Source organism: Cebus imitator, unplaced genomic scaffold (genome assembly GCF_001604975.1).
Source record: "Cebus imitator isolate Cc_AM_T3 unplaced genomic scaffold, Cebus_imitator-1.0 Scaffold53, whole genome shotgun sequence".
NCBI classification, from domain to species: Eukaryota; Metazoa; Chordata; class Mammalia; order Primates; family Cebidae; genus Cebus; species Cebus imitator.
Window position 1 is genome coordinate 3,415,295 of NW_016107368.1, and position 13,148 is coordinate 3,428,442.

Sequence of the window (13,148 nt, forward strand, 5' to 3'; positions counted from 1 at the left end):
CTTGGGCCTCCACACCTCACTAGCCCTCAGTTTCCCCGTCTGTCAGGTTATAAAGTCTGCCTCGTGAGGAGTCCCTCCTCGACTCCTCGGTGGCATTTGTGGGTGGTTCTGGTCTAGCATGATGGCGTGGTACCGAACTTCTGAGCTCCTCTCCTCCAGCAGCCCCCTGCAAGGGCCCAGGTCTTGGCCGCTGTGCTGCCAGTGGGCTGGTGTGTCTCACGGTTGTTCTGAGCCGGCGCAGTCAGCCCGGCCTGGAGCTTGATCCCCCTGCTAACGGGGTATCTGGGAGACCCACCATTGTCTGGAGGGTTAATGGTGAGGGCTTCGGACAGCCCCTTGCCGTGAGGAGCAATTGGGCGTGCCTGGCTCCCTTCTTAGGTGGTAGGTGGAGTCAAGAGCATCCTGCCCACCCACACCCATCACACACACCTGTGACTTGGAGATGCTCACATCTGGCCCCGCCCACGTCTGAGCTTGGGATGAAGACCCCTCTCAGGGAGTGGCCTTGTCACCATGAGAGGCTGCAGGCTTGTCCCACGGCCCGGCGTCTGGACAGTCTTAGAGGACCACATCAGACATGACTTGAGTCACAGGAGCTGGTAGCCATATCGTGGCCTTGTGGCCAGACCCCATTTGGGGCCTGGGATGGAGGTGGTATCTTCCAGCTCTATGTCTGGCACTTGGCATTCAGACAACAGATACCGCACTGGGTGAAAATGAACGAATGGATGGATGAGGGTCGGGCCTCTCACTTTTACTGCCAGCCCCAGCCCTCAGGGGCCTTTTGTGGCTTCCCCTCTCTCTCCGGGGGCAGCTTTGCCTCGGGGTTGCTGAGGCTTTGAAAAACCGCCTGGGCTTTGAAGGCAGGTTCCAGCTACAAAGCCAGAGGGGGTTATGTGGGCGGCGCTGATTGCTGTGCCTGTGGCCCCCAGGGCTCTCAGGGAGGTGGCGGGGCTGGCTGGGGGTGATGTTCAGCCTCTGGGTAACAATTAGTCTTGGCTCATAAACGCACATGGGCTGGCAAAGCTGAGTTCCCAGTGCCCCCCATGGCTTGGCACCGGCTGAAGATGTTGCCACCTACTATGACCCTGAGGCGGGTGTAGTGGGGTGGTGCTGCCTCCCAGAAATCTCAGCCGTCTCAGTAGCCCTCCCAGCTGTGGGAGGTCCTGGCAGTGCCTGCTGGGCACCAAGCCTGCCCCCTTCTCTGCCTGTGCAGCAGCGACAGCCTTGGGCAGCCATAGCCCTGGCATGTAGTCCCATGCCAGGCATCTCCAGGTGAGGCCTTCTGGCACCTGGGGCTGGGTGTGCAGCACGCTGGGCAGCCGTGAGGCAGCTCCGTGGCTGGGTCCACTCCGCTCTGCTCGGCCAGCCTGGCCCCCAGCAGTGAGCGAGTTGGCTCCTGGCTCCCGTCACCAGTGTCGTAAAACAGCTGGAATCTTCTGTGGGGAGCTTCTTGTCACCTTGGGCGCCGCTGCTCAGAGTGGTTGAGTGGCTTTGAGGCTGGAGTTGCTGGAGGAGGCATTGGGGTTTCCTCCTGGCTGAAGAAGAGCGCCCCGCTCATGCTGAGAGGCTTCTGAGCAGCGTGGCTTAACACCCTGAGGTCTGTGCAGGTGTGATCCCCAGGCCGCAACAGCCCCAGCAGCCCAGAGTCCCTGACGTCTCCCCGCCCGAGGTTTCACTGAAGCCGAAGTTGCTATGGTGAAGGGGTGCACTGGCCTTCCAGACCGCTGGCCCCTCAGCCTCCCCTTGGCTGTCTCGGTCACCCCTCCCAGGAGGCTGTGCGTGGCTGTGCCACAGGAACTGGTCATCACGTGGAATCTGCACCAGCTGGGCCTGGCCCACGCCCACCCTCAGAGGGCAGCTCTTTGGGCCGAGTCCCCGGGCTGAGCTCCCATGTCCTCCCACTGCTGCTTTGGGGTCTCCCTGGCCCTTGGGAATCTGGAAGCAATTGGTACCGACTACCTTTAGGCCAGTTCTGGACCCAGCCTGCTCCGCCTTCCCTCTGGGCCCTGGGTATCTCCGGTGGCTTCTGACCACACCACCTCGGGGCTCTTTTGGCTGAGACCATTTCCGGATTCTTTTCCTCCCTGCCCCTTGGATTTGGGTGGAAGGAAAGGGGGCTCATGCGGCTGACTAGCTTTACTCTGCCTGACACAGTGCCAGGATTTCTGGCCCAGGCAGGCTCAGGGGCCCTCTCGGGGCTCTGGGCCCTCCCTGCCTCCATCCCTGCTGACCTTGCTCAGCTTCCTTTGGTCGCCTGAACTGGCCCCCGACACCCTTAGTGAGAATGTGCATGGGCCGTGGGGCTGGGACCTTGGATTCTTCCCCAGCCCACCTCCCTCCAGGTGGTGCCCACCCCTCTGCCCCAGGGGTTCCATCCAAGGTTGGAGGGAGGACTGGCCTTGGCCTCTGTGTGCAGGCAGCTGGCAGTGCTGGGGAAACTGAGGCTGACATGATCTGAGTAGCAAGGCCTGCTGCTCAGAAGGCTGGGCTTAAACAGGCCCTCTCTCACCAGTCACCTCTTACTCACCCCCGGCCCTCAAGAACAGAAGTCAGGCGGTGCATTACGTGGCTCCAGGCAGGCACTGCCAGGCATGCTGGACCCTCAGGGGTATGTGCTCAGGACTCAGGTGGCCTACGTGCCACCTCCCCAAGCAGCCCCGACAGTGGGCAGTGAGTGATGGGCACCACGGCAGGCTTTCCCAGCACTGATTCTACAAGGAGTGCCATGTGCTGACGGGAAGGGGCGCCAGCAGGGGCTGGTCTGAGGGGCAGGAGGGGCTGGGCTGGGCTGCAGTGAACCCTGGAGAAGGGACCCTTTTCCCCCTCAGGCATGGGTGAGTCTGGACCTGCCATAGGAGGAGGCCTTGGGCCTTCGTGGGGCCCCTTCTGCAGGGTGGAGGCTGCCCCGTCTACATGCTAGGGGAGGAGCCAAGGGCCTCCAGGCACTCAAGGTCCTGAGTCCCACGGGATCAGCACACCTTTCACAGCTTCCCTTGCATGGCTGGTGGCTGCAGTGGGCCCCGCCAGAATCCAGCAGACCAGCTGCCTCCTCTTGACGCAGGGAGGACCCTGCAGGGTACTGGTCTGAGGGGCTCAACTCACCTAGTTCCACCAGATGGGCCCCCAAGGTGAGGGGGCTGCCCTGGGCCCACCGCATCCTCTGACACACCCCTGGGGATGCGCCCATTGGCAGAAATGAGGGTCCAGAGCAATGGGCCTCTTCCCTGTGCAGGCGTCTGCAGTGCCTGACTCCTGTCCACCCAGGAGATACGCCTCTGCCCGGCACACACCTGCCCCCCCACTGTCACCTTCTGCCCTGGCATCGCACTCCTTATGTCCTTGTTTTGGCTTTTACTGCCCCCTGGTGGCTGAGCCTGGAAGGACGGCTGTGGGAGAGGAGGTGGGCCAGGCCAGACTTGCCCACGGCTTCTGTTGGGTAGCTGGTGGTGGGAGCAGCACATGGGTGGAGAGATGGAGTTCCCCCTGAGCCCTGGGATAGCGCTGGGTCAGAACAAGAAGTGTCCACATGCAGCTTTCCTGTTCCAGACCCTTTTGCGACACCAGCCAGTGCCGGCCTCCTTGGATGAGGGCAAGGCTCATCCACTGTGGGACCCCGGGCCCCTGCCCCAGCCTCCCTCCCAGTCCCCTGTGCACCTGCTTGGGTAGACAGGTTCTCCTGGTGCTACTGGAAACCCAGACACCGCTCAGTGGGAAGAATCCACAGGTGTCCTAGGGCTGGCGGGGAGGCTATAGGCTGCACATGGCCTGGGCGCTGGCCCCCTAGCGGGTTTGCAGCAGCATACGTGGGTACCCTTGGGACTCTGGAGGTGTCTAGGGGAGACCCACTCGGCATAGCCGCTACCAGAGGGGCCTCCTTTGTCTCTGCTGAAAGGTGACGGCTCTCCCTCTCTCCCCTCCCTCCCCGCCCACCATTGGGTGAAGTCTGCCCAGTCAAGCCCGTCCAACTCCAGCTCCAGCTCAGACTCCAGCTCAGACTCGGACTTCGAGCCATCTCAGAACCACAGCCAAGGTGTGTGCCGAGAGCAGCCAGGGGCACGGCCGGGGCCAGGGAGGGCCCAGAGCTCAGGCCTTCTGTGTGCTGCTCAGTGCCCGGTGCCTGTCCAGGCTGGGCCTACAGATCATACCTGGAGGGTTTTGGTGGCTTGGGGGAGTCTGTATTTAAAAGCAAAGCAGAAACAGGTCACTGGACCTCTAGCCAAGCCCGGGGACTGCTCCTTGTGGTGGCTGTTGGCGTCCACCCATGACTGGAGCCGTGCTGCTGAAGGGCTTCTGGTGAGGGCCCTGCCCATGGCCAGAACGCTCCCCGAGCTGCTGGGGACCACGGACAGAGGACATCACCTCCTCCGCCCACCCCGCCCACTCCCCAGGGCCACCAAGGCGCTAGCTGCCTGTGACGGCCAAGGTCTCCTGCTGCCGGGGTGTTTGGCCTGTCCTCTCCCTCTCCCAGCAGGCCACCCTGGGTAAGGGTGGCTTTTTGGGGAAAGGACATAGGCCCATTGGCTGCTCCAGTTTGCCCCAGAGTAGGGAGGGCCCTGGGGACCAGGCAGCCTGCAGGACACAGTGTGAGAGACGCCCTGAGCCCCCAGCCCCAGCCCAGACCCCAGCCCCCACCCCCAGGCCCAGAAGTGTTTTCTCTTCTGGGTTGGAACAAGAGCCTCCTTCCCCTTTGGCCTGGAATCCTTTGGGGGGGGGGCGGGGGGAGTGGGGGAAGAGGAGTGGATGGGGTTGTGGGGGGGAGTCTGGGCTGGAATTCAGCCGGCAGTTGCCGAGGGGGCTGGGGGATGGGGCCCTTGAAGCCCACACTCGTTCCAAGTGTTCTTATCTGCCGGGAAGGGAGGGGGACCTACTGAAGCGGGATCATGTGACCAAGGTAATTGAGGGCTTTGTGTCCCTCTGTTGCCTTGGTAACAGGAATATAAACCAAGATGCCGTCTGTAGGGGACTGGAACCGTGTGCCTCTGGAGAAAGGGGAGGACGGTGGACTGGGAGCAGCAGAGGGGATTACCGAGGGTGTGGGCAGGCCGGCGTAGGGTGCAGGCAGAGGGATCTGTGGCCCCAGGCCCAGCTTCCGAGCCGGGCTGTGTCTCCCTCGCCCTCCCTGGGCTCTCGGCAGAGCTTCTGATCTCTGTGCCCTGAGCAGAGGAGAGGTTCTCCTCCGGCTGTAGCAATGGAGGGGCTCTGCGCGCCCACTGCCAGTCAGGCCCCCGAGGCCTGCGAGCAGGGCCAGGAAGGTAGGGAGGGGTGGGGGAGCCAGGAGGTCCCTGGGGAAGGGGGTGGCTGCCGGTGTGGGAGTAGTTCTTGGACATGGGCAGAGGGACACCCAGGCGGGCTGGCGTGTGCATTTGGGGGTCACCAGTGTCAAGAAGCTCTGCGTGGCCTCACGGGCGAGGGGCCTGGAGGCTCAGCGGAGCCCTGCGCTTGTCTACCTCCCTGCCTGCCCGCCTCCCCAGGACCCCTGCGCTCCATGGTGGAGGACCTGCAGTCCGAGGAGTCCGACGAGGACGACTCTTCGTCAGGCGAGGAGGCTGCCGCCAAGACACACCCGGGGAGGGACTCCAGGTGATGGCCGGGCAGGAGCGGGTGGGCGCAGGCGGCCACCTGGGGCGACTCTGGCTGGACCTGCAGTGATTGTGGGGCTGGAGGTGGGGTTGAGACTGGAGGGTCCCCTGGGAAGGCTGAGGTGGGGATCCTTCCGAAGGTGGCCTCAGTCCAGCCTGGGCCTTGGGGTGGGCCTGGGGCTATGTGTCCTCTTCTGGTCCCTGAGGCTGAGGGCCTAAAGGGCTGCCTCATGTTCGGGGCCTTGGGTGGCGTCCCTCCTCATGGTTGTCCAGCAGGTGTGGGCTGCCTGGTAGGGAGGGGTGCAGGAGGGAGCCAGACTGCGCCCAGCTGCCAGGGAGCCCTGGCTGGAGGTGGGGGGAGGGGAGTAAGCTTGTTGCTCTGCTCTTGGGCCAGGAGACTCTGGTCTTTTCCCACCTGCCTAACATGGGGCAAGGATCCGCGGAGAGCCCCATCCTGGGGCAGCAGACACCCAGTGTGGGAGCAGCTTTGCTGCCTGTGGCTTTTGCCCCCATGAGGCATGGGGGGTCCAGGGGCATCCTTGGGACACGCAGGCCCCTTGGCGGGATCCCACCTGGGAGAGCTCTTTGCGTTCGGCCTCCAGCCCAGCGACAGCAGAGAATGTGCGGGCCTTGGCCCCAGCACACAGGCTTTCCCAGAGCCGTAGCAGAGCTGGCAGTCAGCCCCTCCTCCCTGTGAGGCCAAAGCCTCCAGGCCTCAGTGGCTCCTCTTGAAGAGAGGGCTGGTTATTGGCCTGCGCTTAGCAAGGTGCATGAGAACCTAACAGGCACCTGCAGGTATTTGTGATTAACTAAAGCCATCTTCCCGAGAGCTGGGTGGCAGGCTCTGGCCGGGTCCCCGGTGTGAAGTGCACCAGGCCGGCAGGCACATGGGGGGATTCCTGCCCACCGGAGACTGAGCGGAGCAGTGGCTCACTGCTGGGGAGCCACCGGTGGGTGACCCCGACAGAGACTTAGCCTCTAGACATGAGGGCTGTGGCGTCCCCGGGACAGGACCTGGCAGTGGGCTCCTGCCTCGTTCGCTGACATTCAGGGTGGATTCTGTTCGCGCCAAGAGCCGTGAGTGCAGAGGCTGATGGGGTGGGATTCTCGCGGGGCTGGCAGTACAGCACAGGGACCCAGCCGCATGCCAAGTGCCTCTCGATTCCTCCCAGATCGTTTGTGTGGGTCTCGGGTGAGGGTTCGCCAGCCTTGTCCCTGCATTGTCAGGGCAGGGAGCACAAAGAGCACGCCATCAGAGCCCCCACACGCAACCTGGTCTGCTCCCTGAGAGGCCCAGTTTGCGGTAGTGCCCAGCCGTCACCTCGGGGATGCAGGGCAGAGGCCAATGGGAACAGAGACAGGGGCGTCGCCCGGGCAACCTGAGCCAAACCAGGAGCCGCCAGAGCCGGGAGGCAGCTGCAGAGAAAGCGGCCCCAGCCTAGGCCACTGAGGGGCAAGTTTAAGAGATGGATGGAGCCTGCGCCGGGGCAGGAGCAGGCCAGGAGCAGGGGCAGTGGCTGTCTGCTGTCCATTGGAGTCCGGTCCGCGCTTCTGGTACTTTGTTCACTGGGAGGCCTGGGATTTGCTGTGTTTTAAATGTGTTGTGAAGTGATAGTTGTCAGGGGCCCCTTTCCCTGGATCAAGCCCAAAATCTCCCTGGCAGAGCAGGACTCCAGGCACACGTAGTGAGTGAAACATGGGCCTAGGCTCGCCACCATTGTATACTGTCGTAGCGGCCTCCTTTCACAGATGGGGAAACCGATGCAGAGGTCAAAGACCTGCCCCCCGGGGTAGGGGAAGCTGAGAGCTTGGGCCTCTCCCCGCCACCAGATACCCTTGTTTAGGACCACACTCTCTGGGGTCAGGGGGCCGATGTAACTGATGAGGCCTGCCGTCCAGAGCACAGCAGGGTGAGGTGGCCACAGGAGCATCAGAGGGTCAGGTGGCTTCGAGGTATCGGAGGGGCTGGTGGCCGGAGGGGCGGGTGGCTGCGGGAGCATCTGAGGTTCAGGTGGCCACAGGAGCATCAGAGGGGTAGGAGCATCAGACGGGAGCCTCAGAGGGGCAGGTGGCTGCGGGAGCGTCAGAGGGGCAGGTGGCTGCGGAAGCATCAGAGGGGCAGCAGCATCAGGTGGGAGCCTCAGGGGGGCAGGCCACTATAGGAGGGAGTGCCAGGAAAAGAGGACAGATGTTTGCATGCCGCTCCTCCTCCCCTTGTTCAAGCCACAGAACCAAGTCAGGACCACAGCCCAACAAGCCCTGCCCGGCTGGGGGACTTTGTTTCCTGGGTGTCCTCAGCCACTCTGGGTGGCCTGGTTTTCTTTGGGTTCTTTCCTCTTGGTGGCCACACTCACATAATTTTTTTTTTTTTTTTTTTAAAGTTGAGGCTCCTGCCCAGAGCTGAATGGAGCTGTCAGGGGTTGTGTGGGTGGGGGCTGAGCCTGGGGTGGGGAGAGGGGTGTCAGGGTCCTGATGAGCCCCCACGTGTTGGTTCAGGTTGAGCTTCAGCGACAGTGAGAGTGACAACAGCGCCGACTCCTGCCTGCCCAGCCGAGAGCCCCCACCCCCCCAGAAGCCGCCCCCACCCAACAGCAAGGTGAGCCTGGGGCCTGCAGGCAGTGGGTGCACAGGAGGCGGGGCTCAGCCCTGGGTCTGGCTGTCCTAGGTGGGTTTGTGGAGGCACTGGGGGCTGGGAACAGTATGGGCCACAGCTCAGCAGAGACCTGGGTTCCCTGCAGGTGTCAGGCCGGAGGAGCCCCGAGTCCTGCAGCAAGCCCGAGAAGATCCTCAAGAAGGGCACCTATGACAAGGTGGGGGGCTTGGGAAGGGGCAGGTGGTGGGAGGTACAGCCTGTGGAGGACCCCAGAGCTCCTGACACCCCACAGTTGGACTATCCCTGGGTGGGGGCAGCCCTTCCTCCTCTCCTGGCCCTGCAGCTTCGGGCCTTCATTGGGGTGGCTGTGGCTACCTCTGTCCTGTGCTGGGATGGACTGGGTCATGGGTGGGGCTGGGCACGGGAGCAGGAAGGGCCCAGGGCCCCGGGCCCCCCACACGCTGCTGAGACCTGCGCCCTTCCCCAGGCCTACACGGATGAACTGGTGGAGCTGCACCGGAGGCTGATGGCCCTGCGGGAGCGCAACGTCCTGCAGCAGGTACTGCCCCCTCCAGGGTCCGGGCAGGCCATCCAAGGTTGGGACACCCATGAGGAGTGTGGGCTGCGGGGGCCCCTGCTGCTGCCCCAGGAACCCCACAGCTGTCTTGGGGAACAGGGCAACCCCGCCCTTGGCCTCCTGCCCCTGAAGCCACCTGCCACTGCCTTACAGATTGTGAACCTGATCGAGGAGACTGGCCACTTCAATGTCACCAACACCACCTTCGACTTCGACCTTTTCTCCCTGGATGAGACCACCGTGCGTAAACTGCAGAGCTACCTGGAGGCCGTGGCCACATGACCCTGGGCTGCGAGCAGGGCCCCCACCACAGGGGTCCTGGGAGGCTGCAGCCAGGCCCTGCCTGCCCTCCTCTCCTGTCTCGCCTGCCCGCAGCACTGCCTTAGCGACAGCCCTGTCCTCGCCCACACGGCCCGCTGCACTTTCCTCGGCGGCTCCCCGCCCACTCTCCCTGCCCCATCGCCAGGAGTCCTGGGGCCGGGCTGGGCCACACACGAGCCGCCCCCCGGGTTCTCCTCAGAGAGTGGCTGGTGTTGAAGGCAGCTCTGGGCAGAGACAGGGCCTGGGGCCCCTCGCTCAGCCTCAGGACCAGCCCCTACTCTTTCGAGGGCTGTGCGGCAGGGCATTGCTGTCCCAGTTTCTCTGAGCAGCCAACCGACTGCTGGGGGCGTCTCCAGCCTCCCGAATGGTTCAAAACACACCCTCTGACCACCCTGGACCTCAGAAGGCCCTGCCTGTGTGTCTGCGTTGTCCTCCGTGTAGACCTAGCGCCAGCTCCTCCCTGGCTCGCGCTGCGCTGGGGTCCGTGCTGTATAGTTCTCTCTATTATATATGTGTGTGCACTGTCTGGTCAAGAGCAGTGTCCATGTGCGTTTCTGTGGCAGCAGTGCACGTGGGGTGGGTGGGGGGTGTGTACGGTGGGGCTTGTAGGTTAAGATGTCTCCGCGGTGTTGTCGTGGGGCTGGAGGCTGAGCCAGGTGTGGTAGCTGGCCCTCTCCAGGCGCACGGAGGAGTTCTCCCTTTGACGTTCCAAGGATGCTGCCGCCTCCTGCCGGGGCTCCCGAGGCAGCCGGCCAACACTAAGAAGGGCAGCAAGTCCTCAGGGCGCCGGGGAGCCGCCACTCTGCTCTCGGGCTCTACTCAGACTAGCACCAACAGTCTCCAGGGACAGGCTCGCATCAGCCACCCTGCGGCTCGGCCTCCTCCCATAGGATCCTCTTCTTCTCTCTCATTCATCAAGTCTTCAAACTTTGAAAAACATATGAGCTTTTGCCAAATAAGACGGGATGGTTGATGGAGTTTTCTAAGGCTCACTGGACTCCGGTCAGCCCTCGAGCGTGGGCCCGGCCGTCGGCAGGCCTGGGGGGTTGGCCCAGCTGGCCCTTCCAGGCTGCCTTTCTCTCTGGTCACCGCCTGACCCGCCCTGGCCTCCACCGTCACAATTCATGCCGGTGCCGTGCTGCACACCCACTCCTGGTATGCCTGCGATTCTCCAGGGGCCAAGCCAGCCCTCCCTTGAGGCCCGCTCTTCCAGGGCCAGGATGCTCCTGTGGAACCAGCCCACCTCGGCTGGGGTCCCAGGGATGGGATGCCTGTCTGGTTAGCCTCTGTGTCCCAGACCTGGACTCGAGGCGCCTGCAGTCCTACCAACCCCCTGACTTTCAAGTCCTTTCAAGTCCTTGTGCCCTGATCAAGTTCTGAGGAAAAGAGGGCTCAGGGCCTCAAGGTGGCTCGCCCCCCTCAAGCTCACCTAGTCTTCTCCTCCCAAGTCTATGAGCTCAGACATGGGGGCTCCTTCTGTCTCTTCCTGAGGTCCCGAATCTTGTCCCTGCCCTGATTCTGTCAGCAGATCCTGAACACTCCTTGGTGGGGACCCCTGCCTCCAAGGCTGACCCTAATGCCAGCTGCCCTGGGGAAATTCCCCAGAACTCTCGGGGAGAGGCCCGAGAACCTTCCGAGGAAGCCTCCGGGACTCCTCTCCACTTGCTCTGTTTCTCTCCTGGCCCCACTGCCTTCAGGTATCAGGAAGAGGGCAGGCCCCTGCGCCTCCTCTCCCTTTCCCAGGTCGGCCAACAATACTCCAGCGTGGGGCACTTCCTTTCTTTTCTGGAAACTCTCTAAGACATTGGACCGAAGGAACTAGCCTGAGGGGGGCTGACCGGTGCCGGTGCTGCTGGGTGCTCTCCCACGGAGGCCGCCGGGGGTCACAGACAGGAACCTCAGCCCAAGGGTGCTGGCCTTTCTCCTTCGCAAGAGTCCCCCCAGGATCCACACAGCGACTCGAGCAGCCTTCCACTCAGCCGGAGGAGGGCCAGGCTCCCCCGCCTGCTCTGGGTGGTGGCGTCTGGCCTTTCCTGCCGTTTCCAAGGCCTCCAGAAGCATCAACTCAGTTCTCAGTTACCTCCTCTGGCCAGAAGGTCTCACGCTGTCCTCCAGAGCTGCTCTTGGCCCAGGGCTGGCTCCATGACCACCCAATGGACGTGCTGGGCAGCATGGGCCCCGACAGCAGTCCCCAGCTGCTCTCCCACCCCACCCCAGCTGCCCGGCGGCTGGGCCCACGAGGGCTCTGGGGACACTTACTTCCATAGGAAGGGGCCCGGCACTTTGTGATTGCCACGTGTCTCGTGTTAAGCCGCCCGCCCCCAGTGCAAATCTCTGTGTTTCACTCTCTCCTGAACAAAAATGTAAACCGACGCCGGAAAGCAAATGGTATCGAATACCTTTCTTGCCCACAAGGGTTTTTACAAAGAATGTGTCTCACTAGGAACTAGGACACTCATCGGCCCAAGACCAACTCCTGGATAAAAGGAATAAGGAGAATCGTGTTTGTAACGAGTTACAGGATCGTTTCTTTCCTGGATTTTAAACTTTTTGTTAAATTGTGAAATTATGGAGGAGTTTTATAGAAAAAAAAAAGTGAAATAAAGTCAGATGGGAAAGCAGACCCACGCATGTGCCTGGTTCCTCCTGTTGAGTTGGTGGGCAGGCGAGCAACGTAGCCTGGGGCCCGATAGCCCAACTCCCTGTCCTTGTGCCTCCAGATCAGTGACCAAGAAGGGGAAAGAGGGTTGGTACCAAGCCTGGTGGGGGCTGGGAGTGTGAGCAAGGCTGGTGTTCCGAAGAAATGGAGACGACACCACCAGAAATTCAAGAGGGCAGAGAATTCGGCTCACATCCTGCTTCTGATCTGTGCTCTTTACTTGGAAGCAAGCAGTAAGGTTTGGGTTGAGAAAAAATTTGGTTTCATAAGGTGGATGCATGGATGATGGATGAACAGGTGGATGGATGGTTTGATGGATGAGTGGATGATTGGTTGGGTAGACCACGGATGAATAAATGGATGGGTGGGCGGCAGGAAGGAGGGATGAATGAATGGATTAATGGGTGAATGGAAAGAAGGAGGGAAAGATGGATGGATGGGTGAGTGGATGGAAGGATGGGTGGATAGATGGATCAGTGGGTGGATGGAAGGAAGGACGGCTGGATGGATAGATGGATCAGTGGGTGGATGGAAGGAAGGACGGCTGGATGGATGAGTGGAATGGATGGATGTATGGATAGAAAAGTGTAGGCAAAGACTTTTTTTTTTTTTTTTTTTTGCCGGGAGCCAGCATGTCATCTCCCAGTTTTCCTATGGTGGGTTTTTCTCTGGCCTCTGAGTGGCAGAGCTCAGCGAGCCTCCAGGAGACAAAGCTGTCCTGGCCCCATTTGAGCAGATCTGTTCCCTCTGGGCTCCAGCTCCAGCTCCACCCAGAGGAGCAGGAGTTCCATCCCTGAGCGGCCCACATTGCAGGGCCACCACGGCAGCCGCTGACTGAGATCACTTTTGTCAGCAGGCAGCAGCTGGGGACTCGACTCGGGAGCATGTCTTCTCCCTTCTACTCTGGAGCCAAAAAAATCCATTCCCAGCATCAGAGTATGGCTTTCCCTGCCCTGTGACTTACCAGAGAAAGGTTCTTTTGAGGCTTGGGGGGATGGTTTTAAATCTGAGCTCCTAAAATAGGAATATGGAGTGAAAGAGGGTCTACAGTGGCCCCCTTCAGGGTTCCCAGACCCCCCAAAATGCAGTGGAAGGACCATGGATGTGTAAAAACATGGTTGGGCTTCCTGGCTGGGTGCCATGGCTCACACCTGTAATCCCAGCACTTTGGGAGGCGGAGGCAGGCGGATCATTTGAGGCCAGGAGTTCAAGATCAGCCTGGGCAACATGGCGAAACCCCGTCTTTACTAAAAATACAAGAATTAGCCTGACCTAGTGGCGCACACCTGTAGTCCCAGCTACCCAGAAGGCTGAGGCACAAGAATCTCTTGAACCTGGGAGGCACAGGTTGCAGTGAGCCAAGATCACACCGCTGCACTCCAGCCTGGTCGACAGGCGAGAACTTGCCTCAAAAAA

General features: G+C 61.5%; 1 protein-coding gene across 3 annotated transcripts in view; it reads left to right on the forward strand.

Moving 5' to 3' along the window:
- MLLT1 (MLLT1 super elongation complex subunit) overlaps positions 1–11,697 on the forward strand; it is a 73,956-nt gene extending 62,259 nt beyond the window's left edge. For 2 of the 3 annotated variants that reach the window (XM_017528320.2, XM_017528322.2), the window contains 6 exons: positions 3,946–4,033; positions 5,475–5,583; positions 8,079–8,178; positions 8,321–8,392; positions 8,663–8,734; positions 8,906–11,697. In XM_017528320.2, coding sequence (XP_017383809.1) covers positions 3,946–4,033; positions 5,475–5,583; positions 8,079–8,178; positions 8,321–8,392; positions 8,663–8,734; positions 8,906–9,034 — 570 coding nt within the window. In that variant the 3' untranslated portion in view covers positions 9,035–11,697. The remainder of the gene's footprint in view (positions 1–3,945; positions 4,034–5,474; positions 5,584–8,078; positions 8,179–8,320; positions 8,393–8,662; positions 8,735–8,905) is intronic. The other variant, XM_017528321.2, reaches the window with a different exon arrangement.
- Positions 11,698–13,148: the final 1,451 nt, after the last annotated feature.